Below are 18347 nucleotides of genomic sequence, written 5' to 3' on the forward strand. Positions count from 1 at the left end.
TATATCACTTTATCCAACAAGTAAAGGATTGCTACATGTGTACAGGATCAGAACAGTACAGAAATAAAGAATAACCATCATCAGTGCATGATTACAAAATACAGATCAACCATCAAAATGCATACATCACCAGAACCAATAACAGTACATGCTTTCAGCAACAGAACCATCTTCAGTACATGAATACAGCACTAGAAACACCATCAGCACATGAATACAGCACTAGAAACACCATGGAGTACATGAATATACTCCAACAGAACTATCATCAGTATATCAATCAATACAGTACCAGGACAATCATCAGTACATGAATACAGAACAAGAACCACCATGAGTACATAACTACCTTAGTACAACGATTAATGGCCGTGTCAGGTCAGTCTATTATACATTTGTATAGCATGAACCTTCAACTCCCTGTATGTCCTCCTTAACAATAGTAAGGAGACACTGGGAGTTGTTAACAGCTATAAGACAAACATTTACATCCAGGTACCTTATAGGTGACCTCTCAGATTGGAGTAATTTTATTTTACATCTGTTCCAGATGTCATAACTTTTCTCATCAAAAGACTTGTTTTCTGGTCTTTTACTGCACATCCTGACACAGTGCCCTTAAAAATATTAGTGCCATTATAATGTCCCTGAATAAAAATAAATGCTCTATGCTGTGCCCAACAATAAATAATTGCACCTCAATGTTTTGCCTGACCAAAATAGGACTACAATACTGCCTTTGACGAAGGCCTACATGCTTACCTTTCTATGAAATGTGGTCTCTACACCATCCACACTGTCCTTATTTCAGTTTCCCTCACCACTCTTTCCCCTTTTCTATATTGGATCTCCTGTTCACACTGTCCCTGTTAGCCGTCACATTCTGCAGTCTCCTGCTGTTTATCTACTGCAGAGGAGATTGCAGAGGAGATTGCCTTGCAGCAAATCTCTCCTGAGGCTAAGTCCTTCTGTCCTCCTACTAAGCATGCTCATGGGACGATCTCCCATTGGAAATTGGGAGTCATGTGCTCAGGTCCCGCTCCAGATCTCATTGGTCCATCTCAGAGATCTGGAAGCTTGCGGAAGGTCCCGGCTGCTATAAAAGGCGTGCATGGCTGTTCTGCCATGCGCTAGTATAGACTTACTTGCTGCTGTGTGTATGAGGACGGATGTATGATTCTGGTGAATGACTCATTAAAAAACCCCTTCCCTCTGATATTACGTATGTGGTTAGGGACTGAGTTAGAATCAGCGCCAGCACTCCTCTGCTGCAACATCCACAGTTGCTAGAGTCCGACATTGCGCTTGCGCCTTAGCCTTGTCGTTTAGCGGCAGTGTACACGCCGCGCTGCAGTAACAGCCCCTTTGCGTCCGCAGTTGCGACGCTCCGCACGCGGTAGGTCTAGACAGACGTAGTGCCGCCGTCTTGGGCTACTCCTGTGACCTGATACCGTGTGTGCGTTTTTACTGAGTAGTGACCCCAACAGGCTCAGTCTTTTGTGTTTGTACTTATTTTGCATCTCTGTGAATTAACGGAGATTGCTCTGCGCACCTGGGTGCAGTTTAACCCTGTGCGCATTTGCGCCATATTGCTCCTGCAACCACTTAGCAGCGGTTATATCACCTACTGCACGGTGGACCCCAAGTGGCGAACGCACTTTATTATTTTTAGTGCGTTCCGCCGTTCCTAACAGTCCCTTTGCGCTGTATCGTATCCATACTTTCTAGTCTCTATATTGTGTCCACTCATCATACTCCCTCCCCTCTGCATACTGTTTTCTCAAACTGTCTCGCCAAACTGCCCCATCTCAATGATATGCACCATATTGTTCAGTTTCCATATAAAGTGCCACACTCCTCACACATCCCCCTCTAGTCATCTGTTTAAGGAAGAGCCGACTGGCATTTTTCACATATGTGTACGTCATTTGTTTAAAATATTAAAAAAATGCATAATCCAATGTAGCATGTGTTATCTAAGCTGTTCCAACACATTTTATGCTCCCTCCAGTTCCTTGATCCTTTCTCTACTCTTCTTCAAGTTCTCCGAAGAGCAAGGTGCATGCATACTTGGCTAGCTGAACTTGCAAGCAGTGTGTGCACCAACGTCTCTTCCCTTACTTCCCACAATGCACGTGGCAGATGTGTATTACAGAATAAAGAGGAAAGTGGATTACAGGTGGGAAGAGATAGCAGACAAGGCTGGGATGAAGAGAGAAGGGTAGAATAGAAGTGCTAATGTTCTATAAAAATCAAGGAGGCAAGCAGAAGACGTGAAGAGTGAGGCAGCAATCACAGCAAATGTATCCGGAGGACAGCAGGAAGTACAAAAGTGCTGATGTTATTTTCATCCACCTGCTCTGACAGCAATAGCAGGCAGAGAATGACATGCCCTCACTTCCTTTAACCTGTCCTGCTGGTCTGTAGCAATAGATGGATCAGTCTTGACAACAAACAGTGAACAGATAACTGCAGGAGACACTTAGTACCAATAACTATAGAACAATTTTACACCCCAAAAAACAACATTGCCCAAAAATTACATGCATATAAGGAAGCAGAGACACTTGATCTTTAATATTAAAGATAATATTTATTAAAGTTTTGAAACCAGGTATATTTATTAGTATATTTACTAGTGTCAAATATTCACTGCATGCGTTATGTATTTGATTTTAGTTGCTGTTCAGATAACAGTCGTCTATTAGTAACTGCATACATTTCTTAATTCTAATTAAGGTACTCCCTTTCTTAAAGTCATGTGTTCTTAAAAACCCATGTGACTTTACTTGTTTTCTAGTGCAATTTGTGTGGCTGCTTTCATTTGCGAGTTTTTCAAAGTTTTAGTCACCTTCTGAGAATGTAAATGAGTTCTCCCCTGTATGGGTTCTTAGATGTTTAACAAGAGTTTTTTTGTGAAAGTAACATTTCCCGCATTCTGGGCATGAAAATGGCTTTTCTCCTGTGTGACTTTTCTGATGTGTAACAAGACTTGATTTATGCCTAAAATCTTTCCCACACATTGAACAAGAAAAAGGCTTCTCACCTGTATGAGTTATTTGATGTCTAACATGATCTATTTTCCGGTTAAAACATTTTCCACATTCTAAACATGAAAATGGTTTCTCTCCTGTGTGAATTCTCAGATGCGCAAGCAAACATGCTTTCTGGTTAAAATATTTCCCACATTCAGAACATGAATATGGCTTCTCCCCTGTGTGGATTCTTTGATGTCTAATAGCAACCGATTTCTGGCTAAAACATTTCCCACATTCTGAACATGAATATGGCTTCTCCCCTGTGTGAGTTCTCTGATGTGTAACAAGATATGATTCCTGCTTAAAACATTTTCCACATTCTAAACATGAAAATGGCTTCTCCCCTGTGTGACTTCTTTGATGCCTAATATGTTCTGATATCTGGTTAAAACATTTCCCACATTCTGAACATGAAAATGGCATCTCTCCTGTGTGACTTCTTTGATGTTTAATGTAATCTGATTTTTGGTTATAACACTTCCCACAATATGAACATGAATATGGCTTCTTTCCTGTGTGAATTCTCTCATGTATAACAAGACTTGATTTCTGCTGAAAATATTTCCCGCACTCTGAACATGAATATGGCTTCTCACCTGTGTGACTTCTTTGATGTCTAACAAGATCTGATTTCTGTTTAAAACATTTCCCACATTCTGAACATGAGTAAGGCTTCTCTCCTGAGTGAATTCTCTCATGAATAACAAGACTTGATTTATGCTTAAAACATTTCCCACATTGTGAACAATTAAATGGCTTTTCCCCTGTGTGCGTTCTTTGATGTCGAACAAAAATTGACTTTATGAAAAAATATTTCCCACATTCTGAACATGAATATGCCTTCTTTACTGTGGCACCTCTTTGATTTTTATCAACCTTTCTGTGACTTTCATTTTTATTAACAGTTTGTGATGAACCAGAAGATAGAACTTGTTTATAAGGGTCTACTGCTAGATCCTTGTTGTGCAGAGCAGAGGGTGGATCTGGTATAGTGGAATGCTCTTCATAAGTATCTTGTGTTAAACCAAGATCATCTGTTTTAAATTCTGAAGATGTCAGATGTTCCTCTGATCTCAAATCATAATCATCTGTCAAGAATGAAACATAATTATTTCTGAACATCACCTTGAAAATAATTGATAATTATAAATTCTAAAAATCTGCATATAGAAGTGCAAGCAATGCAGCAAAAATCAATTATAATTGACTGAGGCAGTTGACAAAACCGTTGACACTTATCAGTAGGGCTTGGAGTCTATGTTAGGCCATTGGGCTGTTTTCTAACAATTTTTTAATTCTGTATTGAAGTCAGCAAATCCATAGGTCATTCCAGTGATGACTCTCTGGTTCTACACTCCAGTCTTTCTGCAATTGGCTGCAGTGATTACTTGCCATATATAACATGTGACAGACGGATTGTGAATTCTATACCATAAGGCCAGTTATAGGTTGCAGTGCTCACGTGTAGTATATGGAACGTTATTATAGCATTAGAATAGGCAATGACCGTTGGAGAAACATCTGAGAAAAGTGAGATTTGAATACCATATACTGTAGGTCCGTATAACTGTTTTTATTTTTAAATAAATCTGTTAAAAAGCGTGTTTTGTATTATTTCAAATAAATAACTTTATTCTTATTGTATATTTAAAAAATGACTACAGGGTTAGTAATGGATAGACATCTTACAGACACCTCTCCATTACTAACTCCTGGGCTTGATATCACCTGGCAATGCAAAGATACCATCAACCCCCCCCATCCAATTACCCCACTTGCCAACACCACAGAGCAACTGGGAAAAGCGAGGCTAAGCGCCAGATTTGGTGCATCTTATGTTAGGTGTCGAGTTTCCCCCATTGCACAGGGGGAATCTCAATCCATGTCCTCTGCGGTCTCCCATTCCTCCGCAGCCGAAGAGATTCCTGCCCAGCAGAGACGTCGGTCCCGGCGTCTTGCCCAGGCTGATGCTAGGCGTCTGGTTGCTCCTTTTGGCTCTGCTATAACACCATGCTTGACTCAGTAGCAAGCAGATGCTTCTGGGACTAAGTCCTGTCTTTTACCTACTGAGCATGCCTGTGGAACGACCTCTCATTGGAGGTCGGAGGTCACATGTGCAGGTCCCGCTCCTGCTCGGATTGGTCCACTGGAAAGGTCCCGGAAGGACTATGCGCTAGTATAGACTCTTCGGTATTTACTTTGTGCGGCACCGCGGTTCTGTAAAGTAACAGAACTCGCTTCTGTACACACCAGGTGATGCTAACCCGCAAGTGTTCATTTATTGTTTGACGTATAGCCTCCGCCATTACCGAGCAGCAGTTCTACATCTCTGCACGGTGGACCCCAGGCTGCGAACGCACCTCATTGTCATTTTAATTATTTGGTGCGTTCTGCCAGCCTAACATTATACTAGCGCCAGGGTATGGCTAGTAATGGCAGACGAGCAGCGACTTCACAGGTAGATCCAACAGCTGGGGGGCAGGTTGACGGCTCTCGAGCGCTCAACCTCAGCTGTGGATCTTACCGTGGTTGCTGTTCAGGCAGCCATGGAGGCTGTCTCCCGTGTGTCCACTGCCATCACTGCCTCGACTTTGTCCCGCCTCCCGCTGCCCGAGAAGTTCTTGGGCGATAGTGCTTCTTGGGGGTTTCGTGAGCCAGTGCACTATACAGCTAGAGCTGCTGGCTGCACGATTCCCCTCCGAGCGGGCTAAGGTGGGATTTATTATTTCACTCGTCGGGCAGGGCTTTGGAGTGGGCCACACCGCTGTGGGAGCGTGGTGATCATGTGGTTCTTGAGCACTCTGAAGCAGGTCTTCCTGGGACCGCGAGTCACCCATGACACTGCGCTCCGGCTGCTGGCATTGTCACAGGGCTCCTCCATGGTCAGCCACTACGCCATCCAGTTCCGGACGCTGGCCTCTGAGTTGGAGTGGCCAGATAAAGTCCTCATTCCGGCATTCTGGAGAGGTTGGTTGAACATGTGAAGGACACCCTTGCCATCAGGGAGATTCCTGCCACACTGGAGGAGCTTATCACCGTCTCCACCCGTATAGAACTTCGCTTTGCCGAGCGAAGGTTGGAGCGGTTCCATTGTAGGCAGAGGTTTAGGTTGGCACCCAGTTTTGCTAAACCTCTGGAATCTCCCGATCGGGCGTCCAAGCATCAGGAGGCTTCCTGTGTGGGATCCCAGTCCACTCGAGCTCCTGTGACCTGTCATGCTTGCTGGAAGTCTGGTCACCTTGCCAACTGGTGCCCGCAGCGGCTGGGAAAACACTTGCGTCTAGTGGCCATAGGAGGCGGCTCACTAGAATCAGCAGCATTTTTCTCCAAGCTGTCCTTTAAGGGAACACTTGAGTTTGGCTCTTCCACCCTGGCGGTGGAGATTTGCGTGGATTCCGGAGCGGAAGGCAATTTTGTCATCTGCCTTTGCTCAACGGCATGCAATACCCCTGGTTATATCTAAACCAGTCACCGTCAGTGTGGTGAACGGCGCAACTGTGCCCTCAAGATTACCCACCAGACCGCCCCATTGTTACTCTCAGTGTCTCCATCTCATCAAGAGACGATATCCCTCCTCGTCATGCCAGAGGGTATCGACCAGGTCTTTTTAGGGGTCCCCTGATTGCGGTGTAATTCTCCCCATATAGAGTGGTCCTCGGGGAGAATTCTTGGTGGGAGTAAACAGATTAGATATTAGAAAAAACTTTTTGACAGTTAGAGTGATCAATGAGTGGAACAGGCTGCCACGAGAGGTGGTGAGTTCTCCTTCAATAGTCTTCAAACAGGCTGGACAGACATCTGTCTGGGATGATTTACCTAATCCTGCTTTGAGCAGGGGGTTGGACCAGATGGCCCAGGAGGTCCCTTCCAACTCTACGATTCTATGATTCTATGTGAGGGTAGATGTCTGAGGGAGTGCATCCAGGTTGCCTCCACCGAGGTCCCAGCAGATCTTTCCTCGCTTCCCAAACACTATCGACAGTATGCAGACGTGTTCTCCAAAAAGGCGGCGGAAACCCTTCCACCGCATTGCCCCTGTCCTACCCGCATGACTGTCTTATTGACCTCTTGCCGGGTGCTGAGCCTCCCCGGATTCGAGTCTACCCCTTATGTCTCCTGGAGACAGAGGCCATGTCTCAATACATCAGGGAGAATCTGGCAAGAGGATTCATTAGGAAGTCGGTGTCACCAGCGGGGGCGGGATTCTTCTTCGTCCACTAGAAGAATGGAGAACTGCATCCCTGCATCGATTACAGAGGTCTTAACACTATCACCGTTAAGAACAAGTATCCTCTGCCCCTGATATTAGACTTGTTCTATAGATTACGGGGAGTGAGAGTTTTCACCAAATTAGATCTGCGGGGGGCCTATAACCTGATACGCATCCATGAGGGGGATGAATGGAAGACGGTGTTTAACACCAGGGATGGCCATTATGAGTATGAGTATCTGGTCATGCCCTTTGGTCTTTGTAATGCACCGGCCGTTTTCCAGGACTTTGTCAATGATATCTTTCGGGATATGCTCTCCACTTTGGTGGTTGTCTATCTGGATGATATCCTCATCTTCTTTCCAGATATGGACTCCCACTGGAGAGAGGTTGGCAAAGTCTTCCCCCGCTTGCGAGCTAACTCCCTCTATGCCAAGTTGGATAAGTGCCTGTTTGAGCAGGAGTCCTTGCCTTTCCTGAGCTATATTATCTCTGCCCAGGGTTTGGCTATGGACTGGCAGGAACCCCACTCTCTCAAAGCGGTGCAGCGCTTTTGGGGTTCGTGAACTACTACCGCCAGTTCATTCCCCACTTCTCCACCTTGGTAGCTCCCTTGGTTGCCCTCACCAAGAAGGGAGCAAATCCTAAGTTATGGTCGGAACAGTTCTCCAAGGCCTTTTCCTCCATCAAGTCCCACTTTGCTAGCGCTCCCATTCTACATCGCCCCAATGTAGATAAGCCATTCAACTTGGAGGTGGATGCCTCTTCCGTCGGTGCTAGAGCGGGCCTGTTCCAGAAGGACGCTCAGGGTCGGAAGCACCCTTGCTTCTTCTATTCCAAGACCTTTTCACCGGCAGAGAGGAACTATTCCATAGGGGACAGGGAGTTGCTAGCAATGAAATTGGCCTTCTTGGAGTGGAGACACCTCCTGGAAGGGGCTCGGTTCCCTTTCCAGGTGTTCACCAACCATAAGAACTTGGTATACCTACAGACAGCCCAGAGGCTGAATTCTCGCCAGGCCAGATGGTCCCTATTCCTCTCCCGGTTCCATTTCACCCTTCATTTCCTTTCCGGTGAGAAGAATGTCTGGGCCGATGCTCTCTCTCTCTCCGTGGTGTCAGCATAGGAGGATGAGGAGCCTTGGCTAATTGTCCCTTCTGAGAGTCTGAGGACTGTGGCTCCGGTCGCCCTTGAGTCGGTGCATCCGGGCAAGACATTTGTACCTGCCCGTTTGCGACCGGAGGTCCTCTCTTGGACTCACACATTCAGGGTGGGTGGACAATTTGGGATGAAGCGGACCCCTGAGCTACTGGCGAGGACCTATTGGTGGCCGCATATGACTACATTCGGGCGTGCATCTCCTGCGCCAGGAATAGGTCTCCCCGACAACGGCCCGCTGGGCTACTTTACCCCCTGCCGGTGGCAGACAGGCCCTGGGAAATGGTTGGCATGGACTTCATGGTGGGCCTGCCCAAGTCCAGTGGCAGCACGGTGATTTGGGTTGTCACCGATCATTTCTCTAAAATGGTGCACCTGGTGCCCATTTCTTGGCTACCTTCAACACAGGGCCTGGCAGTGTTGTTCATTAAACATGTCTTTCGCCTACACGGCATGCCGGACAAGATTGTCAGTGACCGAGGTCCCCAGTTTGCTTAGCATTGAGCTAAATCTCTCCTCGGCTTATCATCTCGAGACGAACGGGTTAGTAGAGAGGGCCAACCAGACCCTGGTCACATACCTATGACATTTTGTCTCGGCCAGGCAGGTAGACTGGGCATCCTTGCTACCATGGGCGGAATTCGCCTTGAACAACGCTGTGGCCAATTCCACCGGTCAGACTCCATTCCTCCTTAATTATGGACAGCAGACGCGCGTCCCTGTGCCCATGCCCGTGTCGTCCACTGACTCTAGGGTGGCAGACTGGGCGGTGGAGGCACGTGATATTTGGGACCGCACTCAGGATGCCATCTGGGCCTCCAAGGAGAGAATCAATGTCTCTGCGGACGCACACCGGCGCCCTGCTCCTACCTTCACCCCTGGCGACTTAGTGTGGCTCTCTGCTCGTAACATCAGGCTGCGGGTCGAGTCCACTAAGTTCGCTCCTCGCTACATAGGTCCGTTCAAGGTCCTCGAACAGGTTAGCCCTGTGGTCTACCGGCTGGCCCTTCCTCCACACCTGGGTATCACCGATACCTTCCATGTATCCTTAAGCCCGTCCACATGTCCCGGTTCTCCGAGTCATCTGCCAGGACATCGGACGAGTTTGAGGTGAATGCCATCATGGGGTGCAGGATGATATGTGGAAAAAAGTATTATCTGGTGGATTGGAAGGGTCAAGGCCCAGAGGATCGGACCTGGGATCCTGTGGAGAACATCCACGCTACACTACTTGTTGCGGCCTTTGAGAGTAGCGAGGCTCAGGGGGGGTAATGTTAGGCATCGAGTTTCCCCCATTGCACAGGGAGAATCTTAAGCCATGTCCTCTGCGGTCTCCCATTCATCTGCAGCCGCAGATTCCTGCTTAGCAAAGACATCAGTCCCAGCGTCTTGCCCAGGCTGATGCTAGGCGTCTGGTTACTCCTTCTGGCTCTGCTATAACACCATGCTTGAGTCAGCAGCAAGCAGACGCTTCTGGGACTAAGTCCTGTCTTTTACCTACTGAGCATGCCCCTGGGACGACCTCTCATTGGAGATCGGTGGTCACATGCGCAGGTTCCGTTCCTGCTCGGATTGGTCCACTGGGAAGGTCCTGGAAGGACGCCGCTATAAAAGAGTAGCATGGCCGCTCGGCCATGCGCTAGTATAGACTCTAATGCTTATCTGTGTGTAAAATGATGGATGCACGTTACTGGTGACTGACTTATTATAACTCCCCTCGCTTGGAATAAGCATGTTGTTTAGGGATTCAGAGTTAGAGTCAGCGCCAATGGGTGGCTATGCTCATGCCACTGTGCTCCCAGTACTATGCACACACTAGCGTCCGATGGTGTCGCCCACTGCAGGGCACTGTCGTACCGCGGCAAGTGACAGCTACCACCGGTGCAGCGCCTTGCGCAACCTGTGCGCTTATCTGGCCCAACCCTGGGCGATTAGAGGTGTTTGCCTGAGCGGCTCTGTGCACACCTGCACGCTTATCTGTGATTATATTCCTTACTGGCACCGCTGCAGCGGCACCGAGTGCTAGTGGACTAGAAGGACTCTAATCCCGTGTCCTTGGGGCATAGTCCTGTGTCCGTATTCTAGTGCTCATCTGGCCGAGCCCTGTGAGCTTAACAGGCTTCAGCATTTACTTTGTGCGGCACTGCGGTTCTGTGAAGTAACAGAACTCGCTTCTGTACACACTGGGTGACGCTATCCTGCGTGTGTTCATTTATTGTTTGCCGTATAGCCTCCGCCATTATTGAGCAGCAGTTCTACATCTCTGCACAGTGGACCCCAGGCTGCGAACGCACCTCATTGTCATTTTTATTATTTGGTGCGTTCCGCCAGCCTAACATCTTATTGATGCTCCATTTCTTGGGCGGCTCAGTGCTGATGTTGGTAGCCTGGGTGGTTGGGGCATTATCACTGTCCCCTGCCCAGGCTATTAATATCAACTCATGCTTGTCTGTTTATCCTTTGCTGGCTTGAATTTACAGGGAGTCCCTACATCATTTTTTCTGGGGTTCCCAGTAAATTCACCAGGAGGGTGTAAACAAACAGCTGTGAGCTGTTATTAATAGCCTGGGGACCTTATGTGGTATTGTGTCAAGTTAATCAGTCCTCAGTTGTGACCTTTCCCTTTGCTGGTTATGAAAACTGCAAGGGTGCCCACACCGTGTTTTTTTTATTTATTTATTTTACACAGCTGCTACTGAAGACAACTCCCATCATTATCTCCTGGTCGCACTGAGATCAGCATGAGTAGGAGACAATGACAACAGCAGCCTTCAGCCGCTGGCCAGCGCCAGTGAACACGAACTGTACCACTTGTTCCCAGGCGCCGAAACATGTCACGCTGATGAGACACAGATGTCATTCGTGTAAACATGTGCAAAACAAACTGACAAAAACTCTCCACAGTTCTGCACCACCCTACAGCTACTCCCTTATCTTAGCAATTTTTTTTTTTTTTTTAAATCAGATAAATTTTTATTTAACCAAATAGAAGGTGCAAAACAATAGAACAAAAATCACAATGAGAACATTAACAATGGTCATTAGTTTCAGAAATTCCCTCCCTCCCCCTATTACATACAAGAGCAGCAAATAATGCATGGTGTAACCTAAGTTCAGGGTCATCTTCTTTCCATGCAAGGTGTCCACAGTGTCTCAAATGTTCTTATGCCTTGTCTCTTAACGTAAATGTTTTTTTCCATATTCACAATAGAGTCAGACTGTCTGAAAAATTCTCTCAATCTCGATGGATCTTCATTTATCCAGTATCTGGTGATCAGTTTTCGCGCAATCTAATATATAAAGCTCAAAGTGTGTGTGTGTGTGTGTGTGTGTGTGTGTGTGTGTGTGTGTGTGTGTGTGTGTGTCCGGGATAGGCTTCCGCACCGTCGCAGCTACAGCCACAAAATTTGGCACAGTGACACGTCTGGACCCCGAGAGCATCCTAAGCTATGTTGTGAGGCGAAATTTTAACCCCGTGCGTTCCAATTCACCAAACAATTTTGCCCATATCTACATACTGGGGGAAAAAGTGTGTGCGCGTCAAGCCCCGCCCCTCATTGTGATGTCACAATGCCCCTATTTGCATACTGGGGAAGCAGTGTGTGCGTATCAAGCCCCGCCCCTCATTATGATGTCACAATGGTTGCCATGGCAACGCTGATGTCATCAAAGGTTGCAAGCCCTGCCGCCGCTCATTATGTCATAATGGTTGACTATGGAATGGAGGATGTGTGATGAGTATATGGGAACAAGACTATGGGATGGAGGATGTGTGATGGGTATATGGGCACCGGACTACGGGATGGAGGATATGTATGATGGGTATATGGGAACGGGACTATGGGATGGAGGATGTGTGATGGGTATATGGGCACGGGACTATGGGATGGCGGATATGTATATGGGCACGGGACTATGGGATGGAGGATGTGTGATGGGTATATTGGCACTGGACTATGGGATAGAGGATATGTTTGAGGGGTATATGGGCATGGGACTATGGGATGGCGGATATGTATATGGGCACGGGACTATGGGTGGAGGATCTATGACGGGTATATGAGCACGGGACTATGAGATGGCGGATATGTATGATGGATATATGGGCACTGGACTATGGGATGGAGGATGTGTGATGGGTAAATGGGCACGGGACTATGGGATGGAGGATAAGTATGATGGGTATATGGGCATGGGACTATGAGATGAAGGATGTGTGATGGGTATATGGGCACTCGACTATGGGATGGAGGATATGTATGATGGGTATATGGGCACGGGCCTATGGGATCGTGGATATGTATGATGGGTATATGGGCACGGGACTATGGGATGGAGGATAATTATAATTTTCTATAACTAACCACAGTTAGTTACTATGCCCGGGCAGCGCCGGGCTCTTCAGCTAGTCTAATATATAAAGCTCAAAGTGTGTATGTATGTGCGTATGTATGTGTGTGTGTGTGTGTGTGTGTGTGTGTGTGTGTGTGTGTGTGTGTGTGTGTGTGTGTGTGTGTGTGTGTATGTCCGGGATAGGCATCCGCACCGTCGCAGCTACAGCCACAAAATTTGGCACAGTCACACGTCTGGACCCCGAGAGCGTCCTAAGCTATGTTGTGAGGCCAAGCCCCGCCCCTCATTATGATGTCACAATGGTTGCCATGGCGACGCTGATGTCATCAAAGGTTGCAAGCCCCGCCGCCGCTCATTATGATGTCATAATGGTTGACTATGGATTGGAGGATGTGTGATGAGTATATGGGCACCGGACTATCGGATGGAAGATATGTATGACAGGTATATGGGAACGGCACTATGAGATGGAGGATATGTATATGGGCACGGGACTATGGGATGGAGGATATGTATGATGGGTATATGGGAACGGGACTATGTGATGGAGGATATGTATATGGGCATGGGACTGTGGGATGGAGGATGTGTGATGGGTATATGGGCACTGGACTATGGGATGGAGGATATGTATGACTGGTATATGGGCACGGGACTATGGGATGGCGGATATGTATATGGGCACGGGACTATGGGATGGAGGATGTGTGATGGGAATATGGGCACTGGACTATGGGATGGAGGATATGTATGACGGGTATATGGGCATGGGACTATGGGATGGCGGATATGTATATGGGCACGGGACTATGGGATGGAGGATGTGTGATGGGTATATGGGCACTGGACTATGGGATGGAGCATATGTTTGACGGGTATATGGGCACGGGACTATGGGATGGCGGATATGTATATGGGCACGGCCCTATGTGATGGAGGATGTGTGATGGGTATATGGGCACTGGACTATGGGATGGAGGATATGTATGATGGGTATATGGGCACGGGACTATGAGATGGCGGATATGTATGATGGGTATATGGGCACGGGACTATGGGATGGAGGATATGTATGATGGGTATATGGGCACGGGACTATGAGATGGCGGATATGTATGATGGGTATATGGGCACGGGACTATGAGATGAAGGATGTGTGATGGGTATATGGGAACTTGATTATGGGATGGCGAATATGTATGATGGGTATATGGGCATGGGACTATGGGATGGAGAATATGTATGATGGGTATATGGGCATGGGACTATGGGATGGAGAATATGTATGATGGGTATATGGGCATGGGACTATGGGATGGAGGATGTGTGATGGGTATATGGGCACTCGACTATGGGATGGAGGATATGTATGACGGGTATATGGGCACGGGCCTATGGGATCGTGGATATGTATGATGGGTATATGGGCACGGGACTATGGGATGGAGGATAATTATAATTTTCTATAACTAACCACAGTTAGCTACTATGCCCGGGCAGCGCCGGGCTCTTCAGCTAGTATATAATAATCTAGCTATTGCCACCTTATATTTATATACCTTATATTTATTATGTACCTGGACCTCCTCCACATATCCCAGTATACACACCACAGGATCCCTCTCAATCCTACAACCATACGCGCCTCCTATGGCATAAAGCACCACCGTCCAATATGGGTTCAGATTTGGACACTGCCATAACATATGGAGAATTCAGACCCGCTCTATACAGCCGTTCAGGAGACCTATATACTCTATGGAGTACATATATCTGCGAGAGTCTGCCTGGTTCACTCAGCGATAATTGAGGTATATATTCCATAATCAATTCCCATTTATCATCCTATATCCTACCCAACTCCTCCTCCCATTTCCCCTGTGCTCTAATAGGATAATTATTTAAAAAAGTATGCATTAGATCCAGGGCCTGTATTTCCCAGTAGGCCTGTGCCTGGGGCGGGACTCTGCGGAGGGGCGGCACCTGAGCAATGGTTTTTTTTCTTCTTTTTTGGTCTGGGTATCCATCCCTCCTCCCTCGATGACATCATACTCACCTCCCAGCGGTGCCTGTAGCTCCGATGATCTCCGGCGCCTTTATGCTTCCTGACTGTATGCGCGGTCACGTGGTACCGCTCATTACAGTAATGAATATGGACACCACGCCACTCTCATAGGCCGTGGAATCCATATTCATGAGCTTAATGAGCGGTACCACGTGACCGCACACAGACCGTGACCGCTGGAGCCCTGTGAGGTCAGCCGGTGCTAGGTGAGAGGTGTCGCGGCACCGGAGCTCCTCACCTCTGCACATGCGCCTCCTCAGGTCTTCCTAGTGCGCAGGAAGGGGGCGCTCCTACAGTCCGCGGTCTGTGAGGCTGTTGTCACTGCTGCACTATCTGCTCCGCCGCTGCCGCTCTCAGTCACCACCTGCACCTGCCCGAGGAAAGCGCTGACCAAGGTAATAAGCGCCGTTCTGTGCGCCCGCCTGGGGCCGGACCGAGTGTGTGGCTCCCCGAGGGTGAGGGAAGTTACTGAGTGACGTGTGTGTGTTGTCTGGCGCCGACTCCCAGGACTGGGCTCTAGTAGGACACGTGTGGCGGGAATAGCCGGCGCAAGGGTGCTGTCACTGTCACCCACGTGTGTGCGGAGCACAGAGCAACCTTATGTGGCAGCCATCTGTCGTGCGGATGTGTCCCTCCTGGGAACTAGCGCTGCGGCTTCTTGAGAAGAGTGTGCGGTGTTAGTGCGGTATTAGCAAACTCTGCAAATACTAGGACATGATTCATGGTGGGACCCCACCACATCAGAGCAGTCACTCCATCCATCATCCATCCATCCATGTGCAAAAAGATACAGGCATCGCTCAAAGATCCAAAAAGATTTCCTTGTCTACTGACACACAGTCATGGTGGTGATGTCTCCAAGTGCGGAACTTTCTGAAGTCACACGTGGAACGAGACATCGCCACCATGACTTTGTAATAAACAACAAAATCTTTGTGGACCTTGGAGCGCTGCCTGTGTCGTTTTGGACAGGCATTGAGGTCTGGTTTTGCTTGCCAGGCTCTGCACCCGCTGTCTCCTGTAGCTTACTTGTGCTGCACCTATGTTTGTCATTGCTTTTTGGAATTTATCTCCCTCTGTCGATCCATCCATCCTTCTATCCATCCTTTCTATCCATCCATCTATCTATTCATCCTTCCTTCTATTTATCCATCCATCCTTCCATTTTCTCTCCATCCATCCTTCTATCCATCCATCCATCCATCCTTCTATCCACCCTTCCATCCATCCTTCTATCCATCCATGTATCCATCCATGCATCCTTCCTTCTATCCATCCATGCATCTATCTATCCATCCATCCATCTATCCATCCTTCCATCTGCCTCTTTCTCTATCTATCTATCTATCCATCCATCCCCACAGTGTATCACTTCTCATATAAGTCTGGAGCGGTGCATTCTGCTATGTACATAGTGCCCCATGTGACTGCCTCCACCTGTCGGTGGCCATGTTGCCAGGATGGGCACGTCAGCACTGGCCCAGCCGCCCTCAATGACCCTCAGTTTCCGATCCGTTAATTGCATTAGTTGTAGGGATTATACAGCAGGTCATCCTGTTCCCTCCACAGTCGCCCAGCCAAGCACTGACATTATTTAACCTCCTTGCTCCATAAGCATTACAGCAGTAAAGTAGCAGTGATCCCAGCAGCAGGCCCTGCCTGTGATACCACCGTGCCCCCCGCCTGTGCCCCCGATGCTTGGAGACCTGCTTCCTCTGTGCATAGTGTTTCTGCATTTTGATAGTAAACCACTGACAGGGGAAGTGCACGATCCAGAGAAGTGGATGACAGGGGTATTGCTGAAGCATGTGAGCGCTGCAGGGTGCACTGATGAGACGGCTGCACTGGGGAGACGGCTGCACTGGGGAAACAGGTGCACTGGGGAAACGGCTGCACTGGGGAAACGGCTGCACTGGGGAAACGGCTGCACTGGGGAAACGGCTGCACTGAGGAGACGGCTGCACTGGGGAGATGGCTGCACTGGGGAGAACGGCAAAAATCGCTGATGTGAAAGTAGCCTAAATGTCTGCATTAGTCGTACTCACCAATGGGGGAGGCAGCACTAAAAGTTCCTAGGGCAGCATAAACTCTAAATACGGCCCTGATTAGATCCTTATAAATGCCCGACACTACCCCTTTTGTTCCCCCCTCTGCACAGACATAATCAATCAATATCTCCTTGTGAATCTCCATATTCATCGTCCTATTCTGCGTAACATAAGCATGCCTAAACTGCCCATATTGAAATCTGCAGACCAGTGGCGGATTAAGTGGACTATGGGCCCGGGGCTGTTCATAAAACCTGGGCCCCTTTACCCCCCTTCCCACCTGAGCGCTGCGGTCCCCGTGCGGGAATTGACAGCCGTACGGACCGCAGCACTTGGTTTGCTGCGGTTCCATACGGAAAACCCGCCACCATTCCACCACGTGTGGACATGGCCTAAAAAGACGTTGCACATAAGCTGTAGGCCTATGGCCAATACGCACAAAATCACACTCCATCACCCCATCATTGCCTGCTCCATCACCCCATCACTGCCTGCTCCATCACCCCATAATTGCCTGCTCCATCACCCCCATCACTCCCATCATTGCCTGCTCCATCACCCCATCACTGCCTGTTCCATCACCCCCATCATTGCCTGCTCCATCACCCCATCATTGTCTGCTCCATCACCCCCATCATTGCCTGCTCCATCACCCCCATCATTGTCTGCTCCATCACTCCCATAATTGTCTGCTCCATCACCCCATAATTGCCTGCTCCATCACCCCCATCATTGCCTGCTCCATCACCCCCATCATTGCCTGCTCCATCACCCCATCATTGTCTGCTCCATCACCCCCATCATTGCCTGCTCCATCACCCCATCACTCCCCTCATTGCCTGCTCCATCACCCCATCACTGCCTGCTCCATCACCCCCATCATTGCCTGCTCCATCACCCCATCATTGTCTGCTCCTTCACCCCATCACTGCCTTCTAGACCATCACTCCCATCATTGCCTGCTCCATCATACACACAGACATACACACACACACACACACACACACACACACACACACACACAGACAGACATACATACATACATACATACACACAAGACACCACCTCTCTCCTCTCACCTGTCCGCAGCATCGCCCGAGCTTCCTCCCTCACACAGCAGCGGCCGCTGAATGATGACGTCATTCAGCGGCGCTCCTCTGTGTGAAACAGGAAGCGCGGCCTCCGGGCAGGAAGCAGGACGGACCCTTGCCGCTCCGCTCCTGCTATTCACTCTTGCAGGCAGCGGAGCTGCCGTGATCGCATCGCTCCCTGCCCGCCGCTGCACTGCAGGGTGGAATTGCTGCTGCCGCGCCGCCCCCACACACATGCCGCCTGGGGCGGACCGCCTCCCCGCCCCCCACACCACGCTACGCCAGTGCCCTGGGCGCCCAAAAAACCTTGGGCCCGGGGCGACCGCCCCATCCGCCCCTATTAAGATCCGCCATTGCTGCAGACCTCCGGTAGCCCATAATCTT

The 18347-nt window shown here is 48.7% G+C and overlaps 1 protein-coding gene across 1 annotated transcript in view; it reads right to left on the reverse strand.

The window, feature by feature from the left end:
* Positions 1–2573: 2573 nt before the first annotated feature.
* The window catches only part of LOC141053004 (uncharacterized), a 130040-nt gene continuing 114266 nt past the window's right edge, over positions 2574–18347 (reverse strand). The window contains 1 exon segment of the mRNA XM_073550325.1: positions 2574–4126. Coding sequence (XP_073406426.1) covers positions 2844–4126 — 1283 coding nt within the window. The 3' untranslated portion in view covers positions 2574–2843.

The sequence above is a fragment of the Dendrobates tinctorius genome, unplaced genomic scaffold (assembly GCF_039654945.1).
Source record: "Dendrobates tinctorius isolate UK_male_01 unplaced genomic scaffold, ASM3965494v1 ptg000164l, whole genome shotgun sequence".
Taxonomy (NCBI): domain Eukaryota; kingdom Metazoa; phylum Chordata; class Amphibia; order Anura; family Dendrobatidae; genus Dendrobates; species Dendrobates tinctorius.